General features: G+C 45.5%; 1 protein-coding gene and 1 long non-coding RNA gene across 4 annotated transcripts in view; one reads left to right on the forward strand and one right to left on the reverse strand.

The window, feature by feature from the left end:
• The window catches only part of RANBP10 (RAN binding protein 10), a 67,688-nt gene that overhangs the window by 37,783 nt on the left and 2,788 nt on the right, over positions 1-27,117 (reverse strand). For 2 of the 3 annotated variants that reach the window (XM_082439633.1, XM_082439632.1), the window contains exon 3: positions 5,221-5,273. The exons of the other annotated variant lie outside the window; for it this stretch is intronic. In XM_082439633.1, the coding sequence (XP_082295759.1) occupies positions 5,221-5,273 (53 nt within the window). The remainder of the gene's footprint in view (positions 1-5,220; positions 5,274-27,117) is intronic. 3 annotated transcript variants of the gene reach the window in all.
• On the forward strand, positions 11,260-17,874 carry LOC309649587. Its single transcript, XR_014257216.1, has 2 exons — positions 11,260-11,574; positions 17,066-17,874. It is a non-coding gene; the product is annotated as an uncharacterized lncRNA (long non-coding RNA).

Below are 27,117 nucleotides of genomic sequence, written 5' to 3' on the forward strand. Positions count from 1 at the left end.
GGGCAGCCACTATGGAAAACAGTCTGGCAGTTCCTCAAATGACTAAACAGTGTTACCATATGACCGAGCATTTCTACTCCTAGGTATACAGTCAAGAGAAATGAAAACACATGTCTACAAAAAAACTTGTACACAAATGTTTATAGCAGCCTCAATCGTAACAGCCAAAAGGTGGAAACAATCCAAATGACCATCAACAGATGCATGGATAAGCAAAATGTGATATATCCATACAACAGAATAATATTCTGCCATAAGAAGGAATGAAGCTCTGAAGCATGCTACAGCATAGACGAACCTCGAAAACATTATGCTAACTGAAAGAAGCCAGTCACAAAGGGCCACATATTATATGATTCTACTGATATGAAATCTCCAGAATAGGAAAATCCATGGAGACAGAAAGTAGATTAGTGGTTCCAGGGGCTAGAAGAAGGGAAAGTCCAGGAATGACTATTAATGGGTATGGAGTTTTTCTCTGGGATGATGAAAATAATCTGGAATTAGACTGTAGTGATGGTAGCACAACTTTGTAACTATATTAAAACCACGGAATTGTACACTTTAAAGGAGTGAATTTTATGGTATGTTAATTATATCTCAATTTTAAAATATGTATGAAACGGACTTACTTCCCTAGTGGTCCAGTGGGTAAGACTCCACGCTCCCAATGCAGGGGGCCTGGGTTCGATCCCTGGTCGGGTAACTAGATCCTGCATGCATGCTGCAACTAAGAGTCCACATGCCGCAACTAAGAAGGCTGCATGCCACATCGAGGATCCCATGTGCCGCAACTAACAACTGGCGCACCCAAAATAAATAAATAAATAAATATTAAAAAAAAAGAAAGCAACAGATTGATAACAGTGATTGTTCTTTTTTTAATAAATAACAAAATGGATTCAATTAATCTAAAAGATCAGTCACAAAGATGTTTTTAGGTTTCAGTAATATTAATATAGTCATTTTCCTATACATTAAGAGAACCAGATGGCCAAAGCAGAATATACTAAAAGCAATGCCACAAGAAAAAGCTGCTACTTGAACAAGCTAACAAGAGAGGAAGAGGACACCAAAAAATATCCTCCCCAAAAGACCAACTGGCCCTGATGGATTCACTGATAAGTTAATCTACCACCTCCTGAAGTTCCCTGACATGCCTGAGCTCTCACAGTTCCTACTACCCAGGCGCCCCAGCCCAGCCTTGACCCCTTCTAGAAGGCCTCTTTTAAACTAGTTCACTCCTGAACTAGCAAATATCATCACATCTTGCCTCTGCTGAAAACACTCCTGAAACTCAGCCATAAAAAAGAACAGGGGCTTCCCTGGTGGCGCAGTGGTTGAGAATCTGCCTGCCAATGCAGGGCACACGGGTTCGAGCCCTGGTCTGGGAAGATCCCACATGCCGCAGAGCAACTGGGCCCGTGAGCCACAACTACTGAGCCTGCGCGCCTGGAGCCCGTGCTCCGCAACAAGAGGCGGCGATAGTGAGAGGCCCGCGCACCGCGATGAAGAGTGGCCCCCGCTCGCCGCAACTAGAGAAAGCCCTCGCACGGAAACGAAGACCCGACACAGCCAAAAATAAATAAATAAATAAATAAAATTAAAAAAAAAAAAAAAAAAAAAGAACAAAATAATGCCGTTTGTAGCAACATGAGTGAACCTAGAGACTGTCATACTGAGTGAAATAAGTCAGACACAGAAAGACAAATATATGATATCACTTATATGTGGAATCTAAAAAAAAGGGTACAAGTAAACTTATTTACAAAACGGAAGTAGAGTCACGGATGTAGAAAACAAACTTATGGTTACCAGGGGATATGGCAGGGGAGAGATAAATTGGAAGATTGTAACTGACATATACACACTACTGTATATAAAATAGATAACTAATAAGAACCTGCTGTATAGCACAGGGAACTCTACTCAATAGTCTGTAATGGTCTATATGGGAAAAGAATCTTAAAAAAAAAAAAAAGAGAGGATATATGTACATGTTTAACTGATTTACTTTGCTGTACACCTGAAACTAACACCACATTGTAAATCAACTATACTTCAATAAAAATTAAAAACAACAAACACTCCTGCAGCTCCCACTGCTTATATATACAGAAGTCCAGGCCCCTTGCCATAGTACACAAGACTCTTCCCTCAACTGGTTCATCCTGACTGTTCCCAGGAAGCCATCCCATCACAGCAGACAACTTATGGATCCACTCTCAGGCCCTATGGTATCACTGTGCAAAACCATCGGGCAAACTCCTATTTGCCCCTAAATGCCAGGCTGAAACACCACTTCACAGTGCTGTGGTGCAGTAACCACCCCTACAGCTACCCTCCACTAAATACACCTGTATCTATAAAGGAGATACATCAACCCTCAAACATCTCATCTGGAGTTAACACCAAAGTCTCAAATTCTAGACACAGCTAAGGTCACTACCATCACTCCCCTCCCACCAACCATACATCCAAACAGTCCAAATAGCTTTCACCTCAACCAATGACCTCTCAGAAATCAGAAGCAACTGGCAGAAAGGCTTTAGCTGTTATCATCCTCCACCTCTCACCTCACTACCAAAATACATGCAAGTAGTTTCAGGTCTAACTGTTTATGAATGATGATACTTTTGGTTTTGGAGAATGTTATGCTCATTATACACACACACATGCACACACACACACACAAAGTGACCCCAGGAAATGGAAAGCACCAAAGGGGATTCTGATCTTCCAAACCCAGTGCTGGGATGAACAGTGGCAGGCCCCCCCATCATTCCTGAGAGGAGTGTCTCGCCGCTATCCCTACATCTGTCCTGTGCTAGGTCTGCGCAGCCATTCAACCAGCCCTGTATCCGGGAAAGCCAGAGGCATCCACCATTCCTAGGGAGAATCCCTATCTAGATGCAACCTGATTCCTACTTTCCACCTTAAGGAATAATCAGGGAGATGATCAGATACGGCAGGAAGGAAAACCCGCAGGAGCTGGCAGGCAGAGTGAAAATGAAGACAGGTACAATATCCACAGAACACTGAGGCTCCTTTCTCTTGCCCAAAGAGAGATGCACCAGTGAGGATGTAAAAAAGGTGCTAGCTTTCCTGATGTGTTAGTGCAGGAACTAACACCTTATCCACTGTCCCCAAGCCCCTTCTCCCTACAGGGCCACCCCCTGTGCCCAGGCAGGGTCCGACTTCACAACAATGTTACATTAACAATGTCAAAGCACAAGACCCGCAGCTCACCTCTAAGCAGCCCAGAGGGGTCAAAAGACCCATCTTATGACCAAGGCAAACAGACTAAGACAGCTCCACATGGCTCTATCTCAAACAGTTTCAGCTCAATTTAGGCAGACCTTGAACTCCTCCTACCTCACCTGCTCCACACCATGGATCCCAAACCCAATGGCCAGGCGAAAACGATTCTTACTAAAGAAGGATGAGTGTGTGGAACTCAGAATATCATGCACATGGTAAAAGACTGCATTCCAAGACCAGCTAAAAGACAGGCATGAGGGTTTCTTGATGCAGGGGCATTTGCTTTTGGTTATTTTATTTTAATTTTATTTATATTTTTAAAACAGGTAATATATTCACAAGAAAGAAAATGTGAAAGCTTCAAAAGTGAAAAATTTCCTTCTCAGTCCTATCCCCAGCCACTCTGTCCCAAGGGACAGCCAATATTACAAGTTTTTCTTAGCTTTCCAAAGATATTCTATGCGTGTACAAGCAGATACAGATATATTCATTTTCCCTCATTTTTTTTTACATTTGATAGCATAATATATATTGTTCTATGCCTTATATTTTTCACTTAGTGATACATCCCAGAGATTACTCCAAAACAGTACTTGAAGAGCCTCCTCATTTTCTTCATGGCTGCATAGTATTCTTTTACATAGATTAACAAAAATTCATTTAACCAATGTTCAGAGTTGCTTAAAGTGCCACCCAATAACAGATTATAGTAGTTACTTTTGTATAACGAACCTATAAAAGCCTCTTTTCTCTGCCACCAAAGCCATGCAAAAGTTCAAAGAGCACATTTACTGCAAGAAAAAGATTTAGGAATCAGTTTACCTTTGATGGGAAATTATTTTTCTAAGCTCCCTGTTCACAAAGAGACAGAGCTATGAACACTGTAGATCTAGTCAGCTAAGGCCAAGGCTTGAATAACAAAGATCACAGCTGCACGCTACACAAAGAGGCCAAACATGCCACACACATTCTGATTAATAACTAAAGGACAGTTTTTGCTCAGATCAAAGCCAAATTTTTTTAAAAAGTCAGGTTCCTGGCAATTAGTTGAATCCTGAGCAGGTCTAGATTTCAAGTACTTGAAATTAGTCAATGACGAAAAGACCTGATTGATATTAAACATAGATTGGAAAAGACATACGATTTAAGTGCTATTCGCTCTTTGGAAAAAGCCAGCTGCCTTCTCTGTGTCAGAGGCCAAAAAGTAGAGAGGGCCCGGGCAAAAACACAAGGACTTTTCCTGCCTCCGTGACAGTGTCAGGACAGCTTGCACCGTGCCACTTACACCACTCAAGGGACAAATGGACTTAGGACCATATTCTAGAACCCACCAGCTTCTGGTAGAGGCTTTTGTCCCCTCAACTGCGCCTAGCCCAGGACTGGGCATGAACTGCTAGGCAGAAAACAGCTGAAAGGGTGCCTGGGTGGTAGAGGAGGCCCACCTGCAGGGTCCAGAGCCTTCCACAAATCTGAGGTTGCTGACTGTAAATCTAAGTCTCACGCACATCCTCCTGTTTATTAAGAAACTGCCTCAACTGTCTTCCACATGGAGGTCACTTAAAGACTTTGGTCATTAACATGGTAAAGTAAAAAAGGAACCAACGCTGGTGGCAGCCTTCCTCTCCATATATGCCAGAGTCCCATGCTGGTAAGCAAAGGCCAATAGCAGTGAGGGCTACTGAGGTGTATTCCCACTGGGAGCAAGCTCAGGTCACTTGGTTTTGACTGTAAACAGTTCAAATTCCATGAAGGACAATCACTTGCCAATTAATTTTTGGAATGGAAGCCCACACCAGCCCGGCCCAATGGCCACCTTTCAGGATCCTCCATCCAATGGCCTGGCTTAGCAGGTAGGCAGCCAGCAAACAAAGTCCTCTCCAGCTTGTTGGCTGCCACCATGACTCTCATCACAGAATGGATCAAGAGAGCAGAAAAATGTTCTCTTAGCCAATGACTCACCAGGAAGTCTGTTCATGTTGACGCCTTGAGCTGAGAGTCCTATTCCCATGTACCTTTGAAAAAGCATACATATAAAAATTCTGGTTAGCAAATGATTATGCATCTCCCTTCTCAAATATTTCTTGGTAAAAGACAGAAAAACAGGAAAAGCAATGAATGTAGAGACTCTTTTAACAAACTAGTGGTTCTTGGAGAAACTCTACATTTTGATTTTCTAATGGAAATCTCTCAATGCCTTAAGCAGCTGGAGAAACAGGAGGTACTGTCTGTAACCAGGAACCACTGGCTTCAGTTTCAGAGGAAAGTTTCCTGGAGTCACTGCTTCCAGTCTCTTGGTTTCTGGCTCCAGCTAAGGTGGCGGAATCTACTCCCAAGAAGTGCCTAAAGTAACTAGTTCAATCCTAGGTAGTGTTTGGCAGAATAATGCAAGATCAAGCCCAAAGGGACAAGTCACTCTTCAGCAAAGACCAAAACATGGAAGAAGTAAAGCCAGCTGGATCCATATAGGATCGTAAAGACCCCTCACACAGGGCTTCTTCTCTGGGGTCTCCAAATTCATTACCCTTGCCCTATACATTCACCACTGCCCTCCTCAGTCATCCAAAGCTGAAGGTGGTGGTGTGTGAGGCCCCAGAGACCCACCCCGTACCCTTCCCACCCAGGTACCTAAACAATTTAGGCAGCTACAGCCAGGTGGGACCCATGCTGGGCAACTCTGTCAAAGATATCTCAGTGGCACTCATGAGAGGGCAGGTCAGAAAAGGAAATGAACAGGCTTTTTTTCGTCTAAATATTTGTAGTGTACAAAGAAACAGTGAGGTATTTCCCCAAGAACTTAGAAATAAGAGAAACAAGTCACCACTATCTAAGTGTAAAATAGTAGAAACCCACACATGATGCCTGAATTAACCACATATGAGCATCAAGAGGTAGTTGAGAAGCTCACAATATTGAAAACACCAACCAAGACGGCTAAGGGGTAACTTTCCGGTTGCATTAACAATGTGAATAAGGACTTCCCTCGTGGAGCAGTGGTTAAGAATCCGCCTGCCAATGCAGGGGACACGGGTTCGATCCGTGGTCCGGGAAGATCCCACATGCTGCGGAGCATCTAAGCCCATGTGCCACAACTACTGAGCCTGTGCTCTAGAGCCCACACGCTGCAACTACTGAAGCCCGCGCGTTCTAGGGCTGTGTGCCACAACTACTGAGCCCGCATGTTGCAACTATTGAAGCCCACGCGCCTAGAGCCTGTGCTTCGCAACAAGAGAACCCACCGCAATGAGAAGCCCGTGCACAGCAAAGAAGAGTAGCCCCCGCTCGCCGCAACTAGAGAAAGCCCATGTGCAGCAACGAAGACCCAATGAAGCCAAAAATAAATAAATAAGTAAATAAAAACAATGTGAATGAGCTTAATGCCACTGAACTGTTCACTTAAAAATAGTTAAAATGATAAAATTTATGTGATGTATATTTTACCACAATAAAAAATGTTTTTTTAAAAAAGCAATTACATGGGGTTGCCTTATTTTGACCATTTCCAAGCAGCTTACATTTACATTCTAATTGTTCCCTGTTGTAATTCTGCAAGAAACCATTTTACATACATTTCCCCACCTTGGGCCATTCTTTTTCTCTCCTGGCATGTTCCATGCACCTTATGTACCTGTTTCCTAACACTACCAGAGTCCCCACAACGTGGTGCTCCTAAAGCTGCGAGCCTTCCACCTGTAGCAAATGCCCCTTTGCCCTTCTCTGGCCAGCTGCACCACTGGGTGTTGGAGAGCAGGGAGGAAGGCTCTGACCCACCCATTTTCCCGAAACCAGCTACCCCGCATCTTGGTGGGCAGGACCCAGGAAAAGACAGCGATCAACACAACACAGGGCTGTGGGCCGAATAACTGGCCTGCAGGGGTTAGGGGAAAGGGGAGGGAAGGGAAAGGAGAAAAGGGAAAGGAACAGCACTTCAAAGAATGACTCCCATGGTTCAAAAGACTCTCAAACTGCCTGCTACCTCCTGTCAGGAGGGGACCTTCAAGGACCATCAGGAGCAGAAGCTGTGTAAGCCTGCTGGCAGGATTCCCATTAGACTAAAACCTGCACATTTGCCCAGAAAAACAGCAGCCCAAATAATCAGCTTCCTTACTTTACGTGGAAGATGCTGCCAAAAGTTGGTCTCCATTCCCTTTACACCACGGCTGACCAAGCAGCAAATTACCCCAACTGCCTCGAAGTCATCAATCAACATATGCAAATGCAACATAGCCAGGAGTTTTCCTGACTTGGATGCCAGGCCACTTATCCTGCCCTGTTTAGAGGGGCCTGGCCTCTGCCCAACACCACATGTGATCCCATCCCTGGCATACAGGTTTCCTGACACTAAGATGAGGGCTTGTGTTTGAAGCACATGTGCTTCCTGGGTGACCCCCAACTGCTTAAGGTTACTGCAAATAGGGGAGGTCAAGGGTCATCCAGGAAGAGTATGCTTGGCCACCAGCAACAGAGCTCTGGTTCCACAACTTCCCATGGGAACAGGGAACTACTAAGGCACATGCACTCAAACACAAGTTGCTTATGTCTCTCCACAGGGGAAACCTCTTCCACCTCCAGCAGCTAGCCTTCAACACCTCCCTATAGATTCTGCCCCACAGGTGGGACAGTTTTTACCAGTGGATGGCCTGGGAGCCTCTGTACAAACCCCAGGGTCAACTTGAGAATCTGAGTAGATAAGCTAAGGGTAGAGCACACAGAGGAGAGCAATACCCACACTTGGATGTCATGCCCCCGTGAGTGTCAATGACACAGGGAGCAGCCCCACAGAAGCCTAAGTTGCATGTTCATATGAGGTCAAGCTAAGTCAGTGTTCAAAGGGAATGAGTCCCAATTTTTCAAACATTGGGTGATATTAAGTCTTTTCCAAAAGTATGATGTTCTAAAATTACAAAAAGATGCAGCCTTCCAGCAAGTCTTCATACACTTAAAAACTGTTAACCAACCAGTCTAAGATCAGCAAAGAGTGGAAAAAAAACTATAAGGACACTGTGAATATACTAAAAAAACAGTGAGTTGTACACTGTGAGTGAATTATATGGTATATTCAATTACTTCTCAAAAACACTTAACAGGGCTTCCCTAGTGGCTCAGTGGTTAAGAATCTGCCTGCCAATGCAGGGGACACAGATTCGAGCCCTGGTCTGGGAAGATCCCACATGACGCGGAGCAACTAAACCCGTGCGCTACAACTACTGAGCCTGAGCTCTAGAGCCCGTGAGCCACAATTACTGAAGCCTGTGCTCCTAGAGCCCGTGCTCCGTAACAAGAGAAGCCACCACAATGAGAAGCCCGCGCACCGCAACAAAGAGTAGTCCCCACTCACAGCAACTAAAGAAAGCCCGCGTGCAGCAATGAAGACCCAACGCAGCCAAAAATAAATAAATAAATAAATAAATAAATAAATAAATAAATAAATAAATTTATTTAAAAAAAAAACACTTAACAAACTAGGCATAAAAGGAAACTGTCTCAACATAATAAAAGGCCTTATATGAGAAACCCACAGCTAACATCATATCCAATGGTGAAAGAATGAGAACTTTTCCTCTAAAATCAGGAACAGGACAAAGATGCCTGCTTTCGCCACTTCTATTCAACAGAGTATTAGAAATTCTAGCCAAAGCAAGTAGACAAGAAAAAGAAATAAAAGGTATCCAAATTGGAAAGAAGTAGGTAAAACTATCTCTGTTCACAGATGACATGATACTATGTGTAGAAATCCTATATTCCACAAAAAACTGTTAGTACTAACAAACAAATTCAGCAAAGTCACAGGATACAAAATCAACACACAAAAAGCAGTCATGTTTCAACATAAACACTGAACAATCAAAAAAAGAAATCAAGAAAATAATTCCATTCACAATAGCATCAAAAAGAATAAAATACTTAGGAATTAACTTTACCAAGAAGGCAAAAAGCTTGTACACTAAAAAGTAAAATGTTGCTGAAATTTTAGAAGACAGAAATAGGAAATTCCCTGGCAATCCAGTGGTTAGGACCCAGGGCTTTCACTGTTGGGGCCCGGGGTTCGATCCCTGGTCAGGGAACTAAGAACCAGCAAGCCATGCGGCACAGCCAATATATAAATAAATAAATAAAATTTTATAAATAAATAAATAAAATTTTATAAATAAATAAATAAATTTTTAAAAAGACACAGGGACTTCCCTGGTGGTCCAGTGGCTAAGACTCCACGCTCCCAATGCAGGGGGCCCAGGTTCGGTCCTTGGTCAGGGAACTAGATCCCACATGCTGCAAATAAGACCCAGCACAGCCAAATAAATAAATTAAATATTTAAATAAATAAGTAAAAAGAAACAAATAAATAGAAAGACATCTGTGTTCATGGATTGGAAGACAATATTGTTAAGATGTCAATACTACCCAAAGCAATATACAGAATCAACACCATCCATCTGGGAAAAGAAAAGTTGGGGACTTCCCTGGTGGTGTAGTAGTTAAGAATCCGCCTGCCAATTCAGGGGACACAGGTTCGATCCCTGGTCTGGGAAGATCCCACATGCTGCAGAGCAACTAAGCCCAGCCCATATGCCACAACCACTGAGCCTGTGCTCTGGAGCCCACGAGCCACAACTACTGAGCCCATGCACCACAACTACTGAAGCCCACGCAACTAGAGCCCATGTTCCGCAATAAGAGAAGCCACCGTAATGAGAAGCCCGTGTACCACAACGAAGAGTAGGCCCCGCTCGCCGCAACTAGAGAAAGCCCACGCACAGCAACAAAGACCTAATGCAGCCAAAAAAACAAATAAAAATAAAATAAAATTAAGAACCCAGAAACAAACTCTCCTATATGTGGTCAACTGATTTCAATAAAGATGCCAAGACGATTCAATGGGAAAGTGATAGTCTTTTCAACAAATGGGACATCAGGATATCCAAATAGATACACAACTGGTGCTGGGACAACTGGATATCCACACGCAAAAGAATGAAGTTGGGGCTTCCCTGGTGGCGCAGTGGTTAAGAATCCGCCTGCCAATGCAGGGGACACGGGTTCGAGCCCTAGTCCGGGAAGATCCCACATGCTGCAGAGCAACTAAGCCCATGCACCACAACTAACCCTGCACTCTAGAGCCCACGGGCCACAACTACTGAACCCTGCGCACCTAGAGCCCGTGATCCACAACAAGAGAAACCACCGCAATGAGAAGCCCGTGCACTGCAACGAAGAGTAGCCCCCGTTCGCCACAACTAGAGAAAGCCCTCGCACAGCAACGAAGACCCAACGCAGCCAAAAATAAATAAATTTTAAAAATTAATTTATTAAAAAAAACTATAAAACTCTTTGAAGAAAACAGAGGAGAAAAGCTTTACGACATTGGAATTGGCAATGATTTCCTGGATTCTTTGGACACCCAAAGCACAGGCAACAAAAGAAAAAATAAACTGGACAACATCTAACTTTTGTACATCAAAGGACTGTCAACACAGTGAAAAACAACCAAAGAAATGGGAAAAATATTTGCAAATCATATACCTGATAAGGGTTTAATATCCAGGATATACAAAGAACTCTTACAATCAAAAACAAAACAACAAGCAACTCTATTAAAAATGGGCAACGGACTTGAATAAACAAGAGATACACATGGCCAATCAGCACATGAAAAGACGCTCAGCATCACTAATTATTAGGAAATACACATCAAAACCACGAGATACCATTTCACACCCTTTAGTATGGTTATTATCAAAAAACCAGAAAATAACAAGTATTAGTGAGGATGTAGAGAAACTGAAACCCATGTGTATTAATGGTGCAGCCACTGTGGAAAACAGTATGGCAGTTAATTATATGGTAATTCAAACACAGAATTACCATAAGATCCAACAATTCCACTTCTGGGCATATACCCAAAAGAATTGAAAGCAGAATTCTAACAGATAATCTGGACACCCAAATTCATAGTGGCTTTATTCACAATCAGCCAAAGGTGTATTAAAAAGGTGTATCAACTATACCTCAATTAAAAAAAAAAATTAGGGCTTCCCTGGTGGCGCAGTGGTTAAGAATCCCCCTGCCAACGCAGGGGACACGGGTTCGAGCCCTGGTTTGGGAAGATTCCCACAGGCCGCGGAGCAACTAAGCCCGTGCGCCACAACTACTGAGCCTGCACTCTAGAGCCCACAAGCCACAACTACCGAGCCCACGTGCCACAACTACTGAAGCCCGTGCGCCTAGAGCCCGTGCTGCGCAACAATAGAAGCCACGACAATGAGAAGCCCACGCACTGCAACGAAGAGTAGCCCCCGCTCACCGCAACTAGAGAAAGTCTGCGCACAGCAACGAAGACCCAACACAGCCATAAATTAATTAATTAATTAATTTTAAAAAAATTAATTGCGCTTTGAACCTCTCTCAGGAATGTGACCTTTAAACAATCAATCTGAAATTTCCTGATTAGCACTAGTGAGGTAATCTGCATGATAAAACCCCACCATTCCCTTCCTGCAAAAAATGTCCTGCCTAAAACAATCCTTTCTTTTCTTTTGCTAATAACTTCCTTGCCCCACTCTCCTTCTGCCGATAAAAACCTTTCATTTTGTACAACCCCTTGGAAGGAGTATCTGTCTACTTGCTAGATGGGATGCTGCCCAATTCATGAACCGTTGAATAAAGCCAATAAATCTTCAAATTCACTCAGTTGAATTTTTGTTTTTTAACGGGTAGAAAGTGTCTATTGATGAGTGGATAAACAGAATATGGTATTTACACACAATGGAATATTATACAGCCTTAAAAAGGAAAGAAATTCGGACATATGCTACAACATGGATGAACCTTGAGGCCACTACGCTAAATGAAATAAAATTCATAAAGACAGAAAGAATGGTGGTTGCCAGGGTCTAGGGGGAGGGGAGAATAGGGAGTTATTGTTTAATGGGTACAGAGTTTCAGTTTGGCAAGATGAAAAAAGTTCTGGAGACAGATGATGGTGATGGTTGTACAACGTTAATGTACTTAAGGCCATTGAACTGTACACTTAAGAATGATTAAAATGGTAAATTTTATGTTATGTATTTATATTTTACCACAATAAAATAAATGAACACATATCAGAACAACTGTTTAAAAAAAAAAGTTTCAAGCCCACTATCACCAATTATAACATTTGTTATTACATAAAGTCTTTTCCTCTCTTCAAGCTTGGTCACTTAGGGTCCAGGGAGATAATATCTTTACCTGCCTTTTCCAAGGTGTCATCTCTAGCCAAAAACCCAGCATGTGAATATGAGTTTATTTGGTTCTGATACCTCCCAAAGATCAATCCCTCAACCCAAACATACAAGCACAAGAGATGGAGCCTAAGTCTGCAGGCTCCAACCCTACATCTCATGCCACAGTGGGGAGAACAGATGCTGTGTCTGCTGCCCACCTCAGGATGCAGGGGCTATGGGCTGGAGCCCCCAGCCCTCAGAGGAAAAGCAAGAGTCAGTGCAGTGCTGGGCACATAATGGACATTCAACAAATGCCTAGGGTTCATCCATTCACAGGCTGGTAAAGAATTTTATCACCAAAGTCACAGGCTCTCTCCCAGCCACATTTCAATGGGAACCTCAGCTTCTAGCTGGTATGAGGTCATGACAGAGCTATGTGACAGATAAGTGAGCTCTGAACTCAGCCACAACATCCCCAGTACTATTCTCCCCTCTTGCTGACATTGGACTTCAGCACTGTGAAATTAAAAGACTTAAAACCACAGAGCTAGTGACATAACAGGCACAAGGGAAGTTCACTTCTCCATCTACTCACAAAAAATCTAGGTAAGACCTAAGGTTTCCTCTCAATCACCAATGAGGGGACTTCCCTGGTGGCACAGTGGTTAAGAATCTGCCTGCCAATGCAGAGGACATGGGTTCGAGCCCTGGTCCAGGAAGATCCCACATGCCGCGGAGCAACTAAGCCTATGCTCCACAACTACTGAGCCTGCGCTCTGGAGTCCGCGAGCCACAACTACTGAAGCCCACGTGCCTAGAGCCTGTGCTCCACAGCAAGAGAAGCCACCGCAATGAGAAACCCACGCACCACAACGAAGAAGAGCCCCCACTCGCCGCAACTAGAGAAAGCCCATGGGCAGCAATGAAGACCCAACACAGCCAAAAATAAATACGTAAATAAATAAATTTATTAAAAAGAAAAATCACCAATGAGTAACACGTGTAGTGCCTTGCCAGGTCCTGGACTGATGTGGTCCCAGCTCTCCGACAGGCTGCCATGAATGAGGCAAAACAATAAGGAAAAAAACCCAAACCCAAGTATGTTCACCTTTGGATCTAAGAAGCAGGAAGAATGACGTTAAGAAGTCACCCTGACACTGTCTCTCCTCCGTTGATCTCTGGTGGCACCTGAAAATGAATGGGTTGCTTGCTGCTGTTGGGTCCTTGCTAAAGTTGTAAAAACAGGTGTGATAAATGTCTCTTCATAGAGGCCTCTGTAGTCACCCATTCCACAAAGATCCTCTGTGCCTAGTACAGCGCTGGGGACACAAGGGTGGATTCCCTGCCCTGGAACAGTTTCCAGTGCCAAGTCAGGGGTGGGCCAGAGAATCAGGGTGCAATGAGTGGGGGGTTCCCAGAGGAAGCGAAGGCTGAGCCAAGACCTAGTAAAGGAGATGAGGGGGAAAAAAAAAAGGAGCTTGTTCCACATAGAAGCAACAGAATGTGCTGAGGCGTAGAGGCAAGAAAGCAGCCCTGTGGTCAAGGAAGTGAGAGGAGTTCAGTGTGGCTGGGTCACAGCTTGGGCAGACCTAAAAAGAGCCAAAGCTGGAGCCGGAAACAAGCTATTCACACACAGCCTGCATGCTAGCTTAAGGAGTTTGAACTTCAGGGGAGGTCAATGGGAAGCTGCAGAAAGGGTTTAGAAAGGGCGCAACTGATCAAACATCTGATATTTGAAAAATGGATTGAAGAGGCAAAACTAGAGGCTACCAAAATCATCCCAGTGGAAGATGACAAGGCTGGACAAGGACAGAAACAGTGGGATGGCAAGACGTGGAGAGAGCCAAGTGTTCTTTAGAATACGGTGAACTTACTGGGTGGGGGAGGAGCTGCCCAGGACACATCCCAACACAACCAGTCACCAAAGAAAGGGCAATTCTGAGACGTACTTGGAAAGTTTGGAGCCTAAGTGCCTGTCAGTAGCAGCCTTGCTCCAGCTCTGCTCCAAGCCTTTACACCGTGCACAAACAGTTGAACAGGAAACATACCTGTATCAGAGCAAATATATCTGACAAACCCAGATTCAAATCGCCTCTTCACCATGTGCCCAAGGGCACATCACTTGGCCTGTCAGAGTCTGCTTCCTCAGCTATCACCATGAATCCAGAGAGCCCTCAGGGCAGCCACTGAAATGAGTGGACAACCCCACTGTCCTCTAGTTCATGCACTGGAGGCTCTTCTAGTATTGGAATCTGGTAAAGGAAAGTAGGCCATCCTTGAAGGCCTGGATCTTGGGACATCTAAAAACACATGCCTGTTTACATGGGACTGCCAAGGAGAAAGAAGGTGAACATTTGCTTCCTTCTTGGTAATGGGTCAGGCAATGCTAGGAACACTAACAGACACAGGCTGACATGGTCTCCTGGGAGGGACGCAACAAGGGCTCTCACTCCCCAAGCTGGTGACAGGCACAGACAGAGCTTAGTTCCCCACACTTCACATCTCTGCTAGGGCTTTCTTTTCAAGTAGCAGGATATATCTGAGAAGCTTGGGGGAACAGTTATTTACCCCATAAAATGACTGAAAGCAAGGTAAACCCATCTGATTTACTCCTTTCTTCTAATATGGTAGCAAAATAGAAAATAGCGTTTGTCAGAGAGGTGAAACAGCCAGTAAGTGTAGAGGGACAACAGACAAGCTCTCATGGCAAGAGAGGCCATGAGTCGGCCTCTAACTTCTCAGTCTCTACTCTTCACTGCAAAAACCACAACATGGGCTAGAAGAGTGACTCCGCCTCTGTGTCAGGCTCCAGAGAGAAAAGGGCTGGGGCAGGATCTCCCAGAGAGCAGGAGAGAAGAGCAGCAGCAGTGGCCCTCGGCTGACCACACAGCCAGGTCCACCCTGAGGCAGCAGGTCCAAACTGGGGCCCTGGAAAATGACCAGCCTTGAGAATGGACTGGTCGTTTCTGGGGCCCCTGCTGCCCTCCACCCACCTCTGCTGACTCTCCCACAAAAGCAACAGTCCGCTGAAACCACTGCAGTCACGCAGTGAGTTGCGAGCATGTTCCAATCAGCTTACATTCTTCTTTTTTCTCTTTAGTTTTCCATATTTTCTACAATTAACATAAATTACTTTGATAATCATAGAAAAATCATTTTCAAGAGCCAGCTGATGGCTGCATACTGAGGAGGTTGCTGGCTCTCACCCATCAGACTCTCCCTGGATTGTCCCAGGGCAACATTTCAATGCCAGAGAAACACAATGGGGGACCTGGTCTTCATGGTCAGCTCCTCAGTATACTCACTTCCCTGAGCCTTGACAGGAGGGCAGAATCTGCATCAGAAGAGCACACCTTCAGAAACAGCAAGAAATGGTCAAAATCCATGCTCAGTAGAGGAGCTGGGGCTCCTGGTGCATCCCAAGCATAACCCAGAGGAGACCCTCAGGAGACCCCCCTGAAGTGACACAGCCTCAGCACAGCTCTAATTGACTGGAGAGTCTTCCATGACCCAGGCAGGCCTTGGGGTAGACAGAGGACAGGACCTTAGAAAGCAGGCCTCTGGACTCTCACACCCTCCGAAGATATACAGCAAGGCCTGGAGGGAGGAGACCACCCCTTTGCTGTAATCCCCCACCTGGTCCTCAGAGATAGTTTGGAGCGCTCCACGCAAGGAACCTCTTTGGCAACAAGTCTGACATTCCCTTCCTGCCTCCTGAAGAGAAGCACCTGAAGAGTTTTAAAGTGACAGGGACACTTTGCGGCAGGGCTCCAGAGACAACATCCCAGACTCTGAAGCCTGGTCTCAGACACTGCAGCCTAACTCAGGACTGTGGGTCTTTGATTTCACCCCACATCTCAGGTTCCCTATCAGAAGAAGAGAGGCTGGTCTAAACGGGCTCCTAAGCGCCTTCCCAGCTCTGGCCTAGAGACTTCGGCTCTTGGCAGAATAATGTCTGGGTACTGTTGCAAATGTGCTGTACCCAGTTCCAAGCCCAAGATGGGGTAGACCCTGGAACAGCAATCAAAAAGTCATCAAGAAGACATCAAAAGAAAAGGAAATTATAGATCAATATACCTTCTGAAGAGAGATGCACAAATTCTCAACAAAACTATAGCAAACCAAATTCAACAACATTAAAAGGATTAATTTCACGACCAAGTGAGATTTATGCCAGGAAATCAAGGGCAATTTAACATAAGAAAATCAATCAAGGCACTTCCCTGGTGGTGCAGTGGTTAAGAATCCGCCCACCAATGCAGGGGACGTGGGTTCGAGCCCTGGTCCAAGAAGATCCCACATGCTGTGGAGCAACTTAAGCCCATGCGCCACAACTACTGAGCCTGTGCTCTAGGGCCCGCAAGCCACAACTATTGAAGGCCACGTGCCCTAGAGCCCACGCATCGCAACTACTGAGCCCATGCATCACAACTACTGAAGCCAGTGTGCTCTAGGGCCCGCGTACCACAACTACTGAGCCCGTGTGCTGCAACTACTGAAGCCTGCGTGCCTAGAGCCCGTGCTACGCAACAAGAGAAGCCACTGTAATGAGAAACCCACATACTGCAACCAAGAGTAGCCCCCGCTCACTGCAACTAGAGAAGGCCCACACGTAGCAATGAAGACCCAATGCAGCCAAAAGAAAAAAATAAAGAAAATCAATCAATATAATAAACCGCATTAACAGAAAGAAGGAAAAAGAAAACCACATGATCATCTCAACTGACAGAAAAAGCATTTGAAAAATCCAGCATCCCTTCATGATAAAAACACTCAGAAAACTAGGAACAAAAGGGAACTTCCTCAACATGATAAAGGGCATTTATGAAAAACTCACAGCCAACATACCCAATGGTGAAAGATTGAAAGCTTTTACCCTAAGATGAGGAACAATACAAGGATGTCCACCTTTCACCACTGCTATTCAACACTGTACTGGAAGTTCTACTCAGACCGATTAGACAAGAAAAGGAAATAAAAGGCATAAAAATTGGAAAGGAATAAGTAAAACTATCTCTATTTGCAGATGACATGATCCTATATCTAGAAAATCCTATATATAGAAAGTCCCAAACAATACACAGAAAGCTTACTAGACCTAATAAACTAGCTAATAAATAGCAAAGTCGCGGGCTTCCCTGGTGGCGCAGTGGTTGAGAATCTGCCTGCTAATGCAGGGGACACGGGTTCGAGCCCTGGTCTGGGAAGATCCCACATGCCGCGGAGCAACTGGGCCCGTGAGCCACAACCACTGAGCCTGCGCGTCTGGAGCCTGTGCTCCGCAACAAGAGAGGCCGCGATAGTGAGAGGCCCACGCACCGCAATGAGGAGTGGCCCCCGCTTGCCACAACTAGAGAAAGCCCTCGCACAGAAACGAAGACCCAACACAGCCAAAAATAAATAAATAAATAAATATTAATAGCAAAGTCGCAGGATGCAAAATCAGCACACAAAAAGCAGTTTCAATATACTAACACTGAATAGTCGAAGGAGAAAATTAAGAAAACAATTCCATTTACAATAGCATCAAAACAAACAAACAAAAAAACCCTTAGGAATAAATTTAACCAAGGAGATGAAAGGTTTGTATACAAAAAATTATAAAACATTGCTAAAAGAAATTAAAGAAGACAAAAATAAATGGAAAGACATCCCATGTTCATGGACTGGAAAGCTTAATATTTTTAAGATGGAGAGTATTGTTAATATACTCTAAATTGATCTACAGATTCAACACAATCCCTACCAAAATTCCAACAGTCTTTTTTGTAGAAATGGAAAAGTCAGTCCTCAAAATCCATATGGACTTGCAAGGGATCCCAAGTAGCTAAAACAATCTTGAAGAAAGAACAAAGTTAAAGGATTCATACGTCCCAATTTCAAAACTTACTACAAAACTACAGTAATCAAAACAGTGTGGTACTGGCATAGGTAGACATATAGACTAGTGGAATAGAATTAAAAGCCCAGAAATAAATTTATACGGCTGAATTACTTTCAACAAGGATGCTAAGTCCATTCAATGGGTAAAGAATAGTCTCTTCAACAATTGGTGCTGGGACAACTGGATTTCTACTTCATACCTTATATAAAAATTAACTCAAAATGGATCAATGATCATAATACAAGAGCTAAAACCATAAAACTCTTAGAAGATAACATAGGGGAAAAGATTCATGACCTTGGTTTAGGCCATGGATTCTTAGATATGATACCAAAAGCATGAGCACCAAAAGAAAAAAATAGATGAACTGGACTTCATCAAAATTAAAACTTTTATGCATCAAAGGTCATTATCAAGAAAGTGAAAAGAGGGAATTCCCTGGTGGTACAGTGGTTAGGACTCCGCACTCCCACCGCAGGGGGCATGGGTTCGATCCCTGGTCAGGGAACTGAGAATCCACAAGCTGCCCAGCGAGGCAAAAAAAAAAAAAAAAAGTGAAAAGACAACCTAGAGAATGGGAGAAAATATTTCCAATTCATATATCCCATAAGGATCTACTACTCAAAATATATACAGAATTCCTACAACTCAACAACAAAAAGACAACTCAATTATAAAATAGCCAAAGGACTTGAATAGACATTTGTATCGCCAAAGAAGATATACAAATGGCCAATAAATACATGAAAAGATGCTCAACATTACTAGTCATTAGGAACTGCAAACCAAAACCAAAATGAGATACAAATTCACACCTAGGATGAGGGAGGAAGGAAGGGAGGGAGAAAGAAGGAAATAAGTTGTTGGTGAAGATGTAGAGAAATTAGAAACGTCACACATTGCTGGTGGGGATATAAAATTGTATAGCTGCTTTGGAAAATCGTTTGGTGATTCCTCAAAAAGTTAAACATGGAACAATCAAGCAATTCTTTTTTTTTTTTGGTCATACCATGGGGCTTGTAGGATCCTAGTTCCCTGACCAGGGATCTAACCCAGGCCCCCTGCAGTGGAAGCACAGAGCCCCAACCACTGGACCACCAGGGAATGCCAATCAAGCAATTCTTAAGTGTACACTCAAAAGAACTGAAAAGACGGTCACTTCCCTGGTGGCGCAGTGTAAGAATCTGCCTGCCAGTGCAGGGGACACAGGTTCAATCCCTGGTCCGGGAAGATCCCACATGCCACGGAGCAACTAAGCCCGCGTGCCCCAACTACTGAAGCCCGCGCGCCTAGAGCCCGTGCTCCGCAGCAAGAGAAGCCACCGCAATTAGAAGCCCACGCACCACAACGAAGAGTAGCCCCCGCTCACCACAACTAGAGAAAGCCCGTGCACAGCAACAGAGACCCAACGCAGCCAAAAATAAATAATAAATTTATTTTTTTTAAATGGCTAAAATGGTACGTTTTATGTTATATTTATTTTATCATACACACACACACACACACACACACACACACACACACAGTGTCACCAAAAACACCCCTATGGCCCTGCAGGCCAGCATTAGCCTCATCTGGCTTTTCCGGACAAGACAAGTAAGGCTTGGCAGAGCTCAGTGGAAAGCATCAGAGTATCCTGGCCTCGTGTCAGGGCCAGAAGAAAGAAGTCCCTCACCATAAGCACACAGCAGATGACAAGAGTGAAGAACACAGAACTAACTCTTTTTACTTTTCATCAATTTCTCCTTAGAGGGAAGGTGGATTTTATGGACTGGCAAGCCCATAGACACTTTTAACAAATGTTACCAATGACTATGGGACCTGAACTTTTTTTTTTTTGGCTGTGCCACAAGGCTTGCGGGATCTTAGTTCCCTAACCAGGGATCCAACCCAGGCCCTGGCAGTGAAAGTGCCAAGTCCTAACCACTGGACCACCAGGGAATTGCCTGAACATTTTTAATTTAAGCTCCATCAACTGAATGTCTCCAGGCCCACAGAGCTCTGGTAGGAAGTGACAAAGAGGAGAGAAGAGACAAGCTCCTCAGCCTCAGGGCTGAGATGGCTCTCGGGGGCTGCAGGAAGGTAAGCTCTGCCGTCAAGCCTCTCAGGTCAAAGGGCCAGTCACCACTGCCCCGTCCCCTGCCCCAGACCCCCCAAGGAGCTACTGGAATCTCATCAGACAGTTTCCTCTTAACATCTAACACGTAAACCGCAGCTCGCAAGGATGGCAATCTTGTCTCTGTCAGAACCTGCCCCAGATAAGAAATCAACAGCCTCCACAACAGAGGGGATCTCTGGGGTCGTGGTTACAAAACGGTCCCTGGGAGACATTTCAGGAGAAACACCAACTGACATTTAGGTCTGAAACGAGGGCTAATATTTGATGCTGGGGATTTTACTTCCTGGTCTGACGGGCCTGCTTAAAGCCACAGTCCTTCATGACACCAGCTACTGTGTACAAGCTGCTCCTCTAGCAACCACACCCCAACCCTGCCCCTCTACCAGAAAGCCACCCAGTCACCCACTGAGCCCAATTCTGTGCAGGCCCCCCCATTGAGAGGAAGAGTATTACATGAACGGACCCAACCCGGTACCATCCAAGAAAGAGCAAGCCGGAAGGCAAAGGGACCATGAGACAGGATATGCTTGCAGGGAGGAAGGTGGTTCTGAATGTGTGTCTGGAGACTCTCATGCATACACTACCACCAGCACCATCAAAACACCCGGAGAGTCCACAAGACAGGAAGGGGTGGAACAGCCCCCATGGGTGGCCCTAGGCAGGTTATTCACAACCCTGCATTCTGGCTCCTTCCCTAAAGAATCTCCTGGGAAATTCAAGTACCAAGCCTTGAAAATTTCCAGAGCTTACCACATTCCAAAACCAAAGACACTGCCCTTAACTAGAGGGTATAACCAACTGGCACCCCACCTTAATGTGAGAGGGTTCCCACCAGACCCCACATCCCGTAAGCTTTGGACCCTAACCTCTCTGGCCCTGTGTAATTATAAAGCTGGAGCAGAGCTCAGTGTGGACACAGCAAATGCTCTTAGGTACTCAGATATTACCCTTAACTCTCTAGTTACAGGTGTTCGTTCATCCAGAAACTGGCCTTGAGTTTGCTGGTTTGTAACTTAGCATCTTTCATTATTCTCAGCACGGGGTCTTATTCAAGTAACCTACTATTACATGGAAACTAAGTCCTAATGATTTTGAAAGCATCAAATTCCATGTAATAAACCCCTTCCTGCTTAAAATATCTGGACTCGTTTCTGTTTTCTGCACTAGTCTCAAATGATATAACATACATAATGGCAATAACCTGGATTTGTTTAAACCTGCATCTCTCTGTCCCTTCTGCTATCTATTGATATTTTAAAAATGTACACCATGTCAGGTGTTACAAGAGCGAATGTATTCCTTTACAGTTTAAAAAGAAATTATAAGTAAAATAAAAATACATTTTGGTTAAAAAAAAAAGGCAAAGCAAATGTAACTACCAATAAACTCTTCGCACAACAGTTGATATTAAAACAGAGCATTCTATAAAATAGCCCATGCCAATTTCAGACACATGGTTTTGTAGACCAGGTTATAACCAGTTCTGCTCAGCAAACCATCCCCTCTACTTCTTTCCTCTTGGTTCAGCTCTGCCTCGGCAATGTCCTCTAGAAGAGACAAGCTGAGCCCTTGGACCATCTGGGCACAACTGCCCTTCTCCTCTCTCCACCTCTTCTCATCTTAAATTGTCTCTGCCCTGAGGACCAGTAGGTTTTGTCTCATGATGCAACTCTGACAAAAAGATAGCAGCTGCCTGGTGCATTGTGCAGTGAGAAAACATCTGGGGCTCTGTCTGGACAAGAACGAATGCTGCTATCAATCCGTAACATTTGCCATGCAAGCTGAGTGGACAATGGGGGTATTTGAGCCTTGACACTTGTCATCCATAACCTAAACTTCCCTGAATCCCAGGCCATCTCTAAGGTCCAAGGGGTAGGAGAGGAAGAGAGTGTACATGGAATGCTAAGACTTACCCCTCCCCCACTTCCCTACACAGTCCAGAGCATCTTTCACTGGCCCCTTCACGGCAAGGGGCTGGGCCCCGTTCCAGAACCAAGTCCCCTTGTCTCACTTCTAGCAAGAGTCACAACCTCACAATTCAATTACAACAGAACACCAAGGATCCTAGAGCTAGAAAGACATTTTATGTGGATTTTAAACAAAATTTCTAGGGAGGCAGAGGAACATCCTTGCATTTAGACATGGTGTCATCACCCCTCTCCTAGTGATCAGTCCCTTCCTTCTAACCTCTGACCACCCACTCTGGGCCCTTGATTCCCTCCCAACGGTCCCAGAATAGGATGGCACACAGTGCCTGCCATGCAGAGCTGCTGAGACCATCCTCCTGTGCTCCACTCTGATGAGCTCCTTGCTTCCCCTCTAACAGGGAATCTCCCTTACCTGGTGACTCATCTAGGGAAAAGACCAGGGAATTCCCTGGTGGTCCAGTGGTTAGGACTCTGCGCTTCCACAGCAGGGGACCCGGGTTCGATCCCTGGTCGGGGAACTAAGATCCCGCAAGCTGCACGGTGCGGCCCCCAAAAAGAAAAGAAAAGACCAAACATTCCCAAGAACAAAAACCAAAGGGGGTGGGGTGGGGGAGGGGTAGGCGTGAAGTGAATTTTAGGAATTTCTCTAGAGGCTGATCCTTGACCAAGGAAGTCCCCATTTATGAAGAAAGAAGCCAAACTCCTCACTCTCATCTCGAAGTTGGAGCCTGGGTGGTGACATACAGTGGGCAGGGAGGTCTCAGGGAAGTCCAGATGTGCTCAGGGCAGGAACAGGTCTTACCAGAAAAGAGGATGCCATGTGGACTCCAGTCCTCTCACTCTAGGCCAGAGCTGCACCTCAGTACACCCACCCAACTAGACCTGGGCTTTAACCCCCAATACAGGTAAGCAATACAACACTCCAAGCTGCTCCAGAGCCCCAATACACCACATCTCCAGAAACAGTGCAATGTGTTACTATGGAGAGATGCAGCCCAAAGCTCAGCATCTGCCCCTGAGGCCATGAGCACTGGGGGGGATGTCGGTGAGAACAGGGCACAATCACTGTTTGTACCTGCCTTGGGCAAAGACAGCACCTACTTCTCAGAGCTGGCAGGACAAGGCCTTCTCCAGGTCCACAGATGAGCACCAAATTTCTCAACAGCACTGTACAATGCACAGAGACTGGAGTGGGGGTCCCAGGGTGAGAGGCCAGCCACAGGCTGTCTCTAGACTGGAGGGCCTGCGCTCAAGTAGCTCTGCAAACCAGAAACATGGCAGGTGAGATCTTAATTGGGTGAGTGGATCTCTGAGTCTCCATGGAAAATCATGGACAATGTTGTCTTTCAGATGGGACTTAACAAAACCAGAGTACCAGAGAATACCAGCCACACACAGAGACCTTTCACCTCCGAGAAGCCACTCTGGCTACCAGTCTTCAACATCCTACCTATGTATCCCACCATACAGGAGAAAGTCCAACCAAGAGAGAGAAAAGACAACTTCTGTAGGAAAGCCATGCCCAGAGTCAAGGACCTAAAGTCACTGGCCCGGGGCTTCCCTGGTGGCGCAGTGGTTAAGAATCCGCCTGCCAATGCAGGGGACACAGGTTCGAGCCCTGGTCTGGGAAGATTCCACATGCCGCGGAGCAACAAAGCCCGTGTACCACAACTACTGAGCCTGCGCTCTAGAGCTCGCGAGCCACAACTACTGAAGCCCACGCACCTAGAGCCCCTGCTCTGCAACAAGAGAAGCCCGTGCAATGCAACAAAGAGTAGCCCCTGCTCGCCGCAACTAGAGAAAGTCCACACGCAGCAACGAAGACCCAACGCAGCCAATGAATGAATGAATGAATGAATGAATAAATAAACAAATAAATAAATAATAAATTCTTAAAAAAAAAAAAGAAAAAATAAAGCCACTGGCCTGCACCGGACAGGAATCTCAGCCAGAGGGGCCTGGCTGAACCAAACCAGCAGAGTTTCTTCTCCCCTATCCACTCTCAAAAGTGCAGGCAGGAGACTTCCCTGGTGGTCCAGTGGTTGAGACTCCGTGCTCCCAATGCAGGGGGCCTGGGTTCGATCCCTGGTCAGGGAACTGGATCTCACATGCCACAACTAAAGATCCTGCATGCTGCAATTGAGACCCCAAGCAGCCAAATAAATAAATAAATAAATAAATATCAAAAGCACAGGCAGATCCAAAGTCCTCGTATATTGCTACTGCCCTCAGGATAAGCCCAAGCTCTCTGGCCAAAGCACATAAGGTAATTCTGACCTGGCCCCTGTCTACCTCATGCTCTGTGTTCCACGTCTTTGATGCACTGTTCCTCTCGTCTCGAGCATCGCTTCTCACTTTGTCCATCTGGAACCCTCCAACCTATCCTTCCAGATTCAGCATCATCACCTCTTATATGAAGCTTTCCCCAGACTCTCAGGTACAGGAGGAAGTCCAACCCCTGGGCCACCCCTGGGTACAGCACACACCATGGATGGGCTTTTTCTACACCAGCCTGTGAGGTCATGTGCACAGGCCTATCTGCCTCCTCTCTAGATAGGCCTCAGGCCTGTGTTCCTGGGGCCCAGGTCTGGGCCTGGGACAAAACAATGGGTGCCTCGTTGTCATGTGGAGAATTAATAGATGAGCACATTACTGCCTGGCCAAAGGAAGCTGGCTGCAAGTGAAAGGAAAGGCAGACTGGCTGTGGCCAAAGGGCCACAAAGCCTGGGCCTGAGCACCAGATGCAGGGGAGAAGAGAGCGCCCGCATCCCACCCCCACAGCTCCATCCAGTGCTCTAGCCCGGGCTTGCTGTTCTTGGGTAGAGCCACTCATCACATGTCAGGAGGCCACCACCGCCGCCGCCGCTGGGATGATGTTACAGTCTATTTTGAGGGTCACACTGGAGCATCTGTCAGCCTAGTCAGCCACACCCTCCATGTGTCATCACTAAGAGCTGGAGACACCCAAAGGTCCATGAACTCTGCCTGAGCATGTCACTTCCCCAGGGACCCTCAGTTTCAGGGCCTCCTTGGCTTCCTAACAAGATCAACCCAGATGCCCTTATCTCCTGGCACCAGTGGCAGGGCTCTGATGTCTCCTCACCCCACCAGATCTGCTCCTGGGGTTCCCAGCTCTGGTGACTCGGCAAATGCAGCTGAAGCCCATCAGTCTGAGCCTGGCTTTTAGCTCAAACATAACCCCTCCTTCTCCAGCTCTCCCTTATATTTGAGGAGTGCCCAGAAAGCCCAGCACCCAGATGTCAAGCCAGTTACCAACCAGGCTCATTTTAGGCCCAACAGGTCTCACCTGCTGAGAAACTCCTACTCATCCCTCAAAACCATGCCCAGGCTCTGCCTCCTCTTGTAGAGAGCCTTTCAGTGGACTCTCTACGGAATAGGCCAGAGGCTCTCTGAGGACAAGGCTGGCCTGTGCAGGCTTTACTGTTGTTCTCCCTGTACCTAGTATGCACCTGGCACATAGAAGGTATGAATCAGTATAACCCTTGAAATGAAACCTTTCTAATTAGACAAGCTTAGTGTGTTCTGCTACAAAAGACATCGTCAGAACAAAGGCCTTTCTGGAAAACAATGACACTGACAATTGGGTTCATAAACACCTTTTACAAAGGAGGCCTGTACTCAAATCTACAGAAAAACAAGTTTACAGATTCAATGGGATGGTAAGTCAATCAAGCCCAGTCCAGAGCACGCCACACTTCTCTGGGCCCACTCAGCACTAAGCACCTTTCAGGTCTGTCCCCTAAGAACACTGTGATCCCCTAAGAATCCAACTGGACATTCCCTCACTCTACCCAGGGGAGGAATGCAACAGGGAAAGGCAGCAGCAGCGTGGACACACGTGTCTGGGATCAGGCGAGGGCATCTGACAAGTTAGGCTACTCCACTGCACACCCTAAGACCCGCAGCCAGGGCAGGTCACCAAACATCCCAGGTGCTCAGGGCTCACCCACAAAACAGGTACATCATCATCTGCTCCAGCCACTTTCCAGAGATGCCATGAGGATGGAACTAGATAATACAGAAAAGCTACATAACCGGTTAACACCTGGGTCATGGACCAAACACCTTCAACACTGACGGGAAACAGGAAACAAGCTGATCATTGTCTGCCCTGGAACTGCCCTTGGCCTCCTGAAAACCACACCTGGCCCATCTGGCTATATCTTAGCCATGAGAAGGCTTTCAGGGATTCCATAAAGAGGCCATAGGTGACATTCACACACCTTTCCTCTGACAGTGGTCAACTGAAGCAGGCCACCACAAGCATACATGACCTGGGACCTTTCTAAAACTGAGATTTCCAGGTCAGCTTAACAGCTATATTTACCTCAACTAAAAATGCTGGGAAAGTTGGGAAAAGATGCTCAACTTTCTTTGGATTTGCAGGCAATACCTATAGTAAGGTAATCTAACAAGATACAGGGCCTTTTCCAGCAAGATCCACTTATAACTGAAATGTTAAAAGCCAGGTGAAGGAACCCAGGTCTCCACATTTAAGCTGAAATGTAGAGACCTTCTGAAAAACTGTTCTCCTCTTTTATTAGCTCGCTGTCATCTACGATTAAGGACTCTAGAGAAAATAATCCATTTTCCTCCCTACAAGTTTAAGAAATGCCCCTCCATTTCTTTGGCAATATGAGACTGCTGCACCAACATTTCAGTCTATACTGTAACTATTTTTGCAGTGTTTGTTTTGTTTTAAGA

The sequence above is a fragment of the Balaenoptera physalus genome (assembly GCF_965194825.1).
Source record: "Balaenoptera physalus genome assembly, chromosome: 19".
Classification (NCBI taxonomy): Eukaryota; Metazoa; Chordata; class Mammalia; order Artiodactyla; family Balaenopteridae; genus Balaenoptera; species Balaenoptera physalus.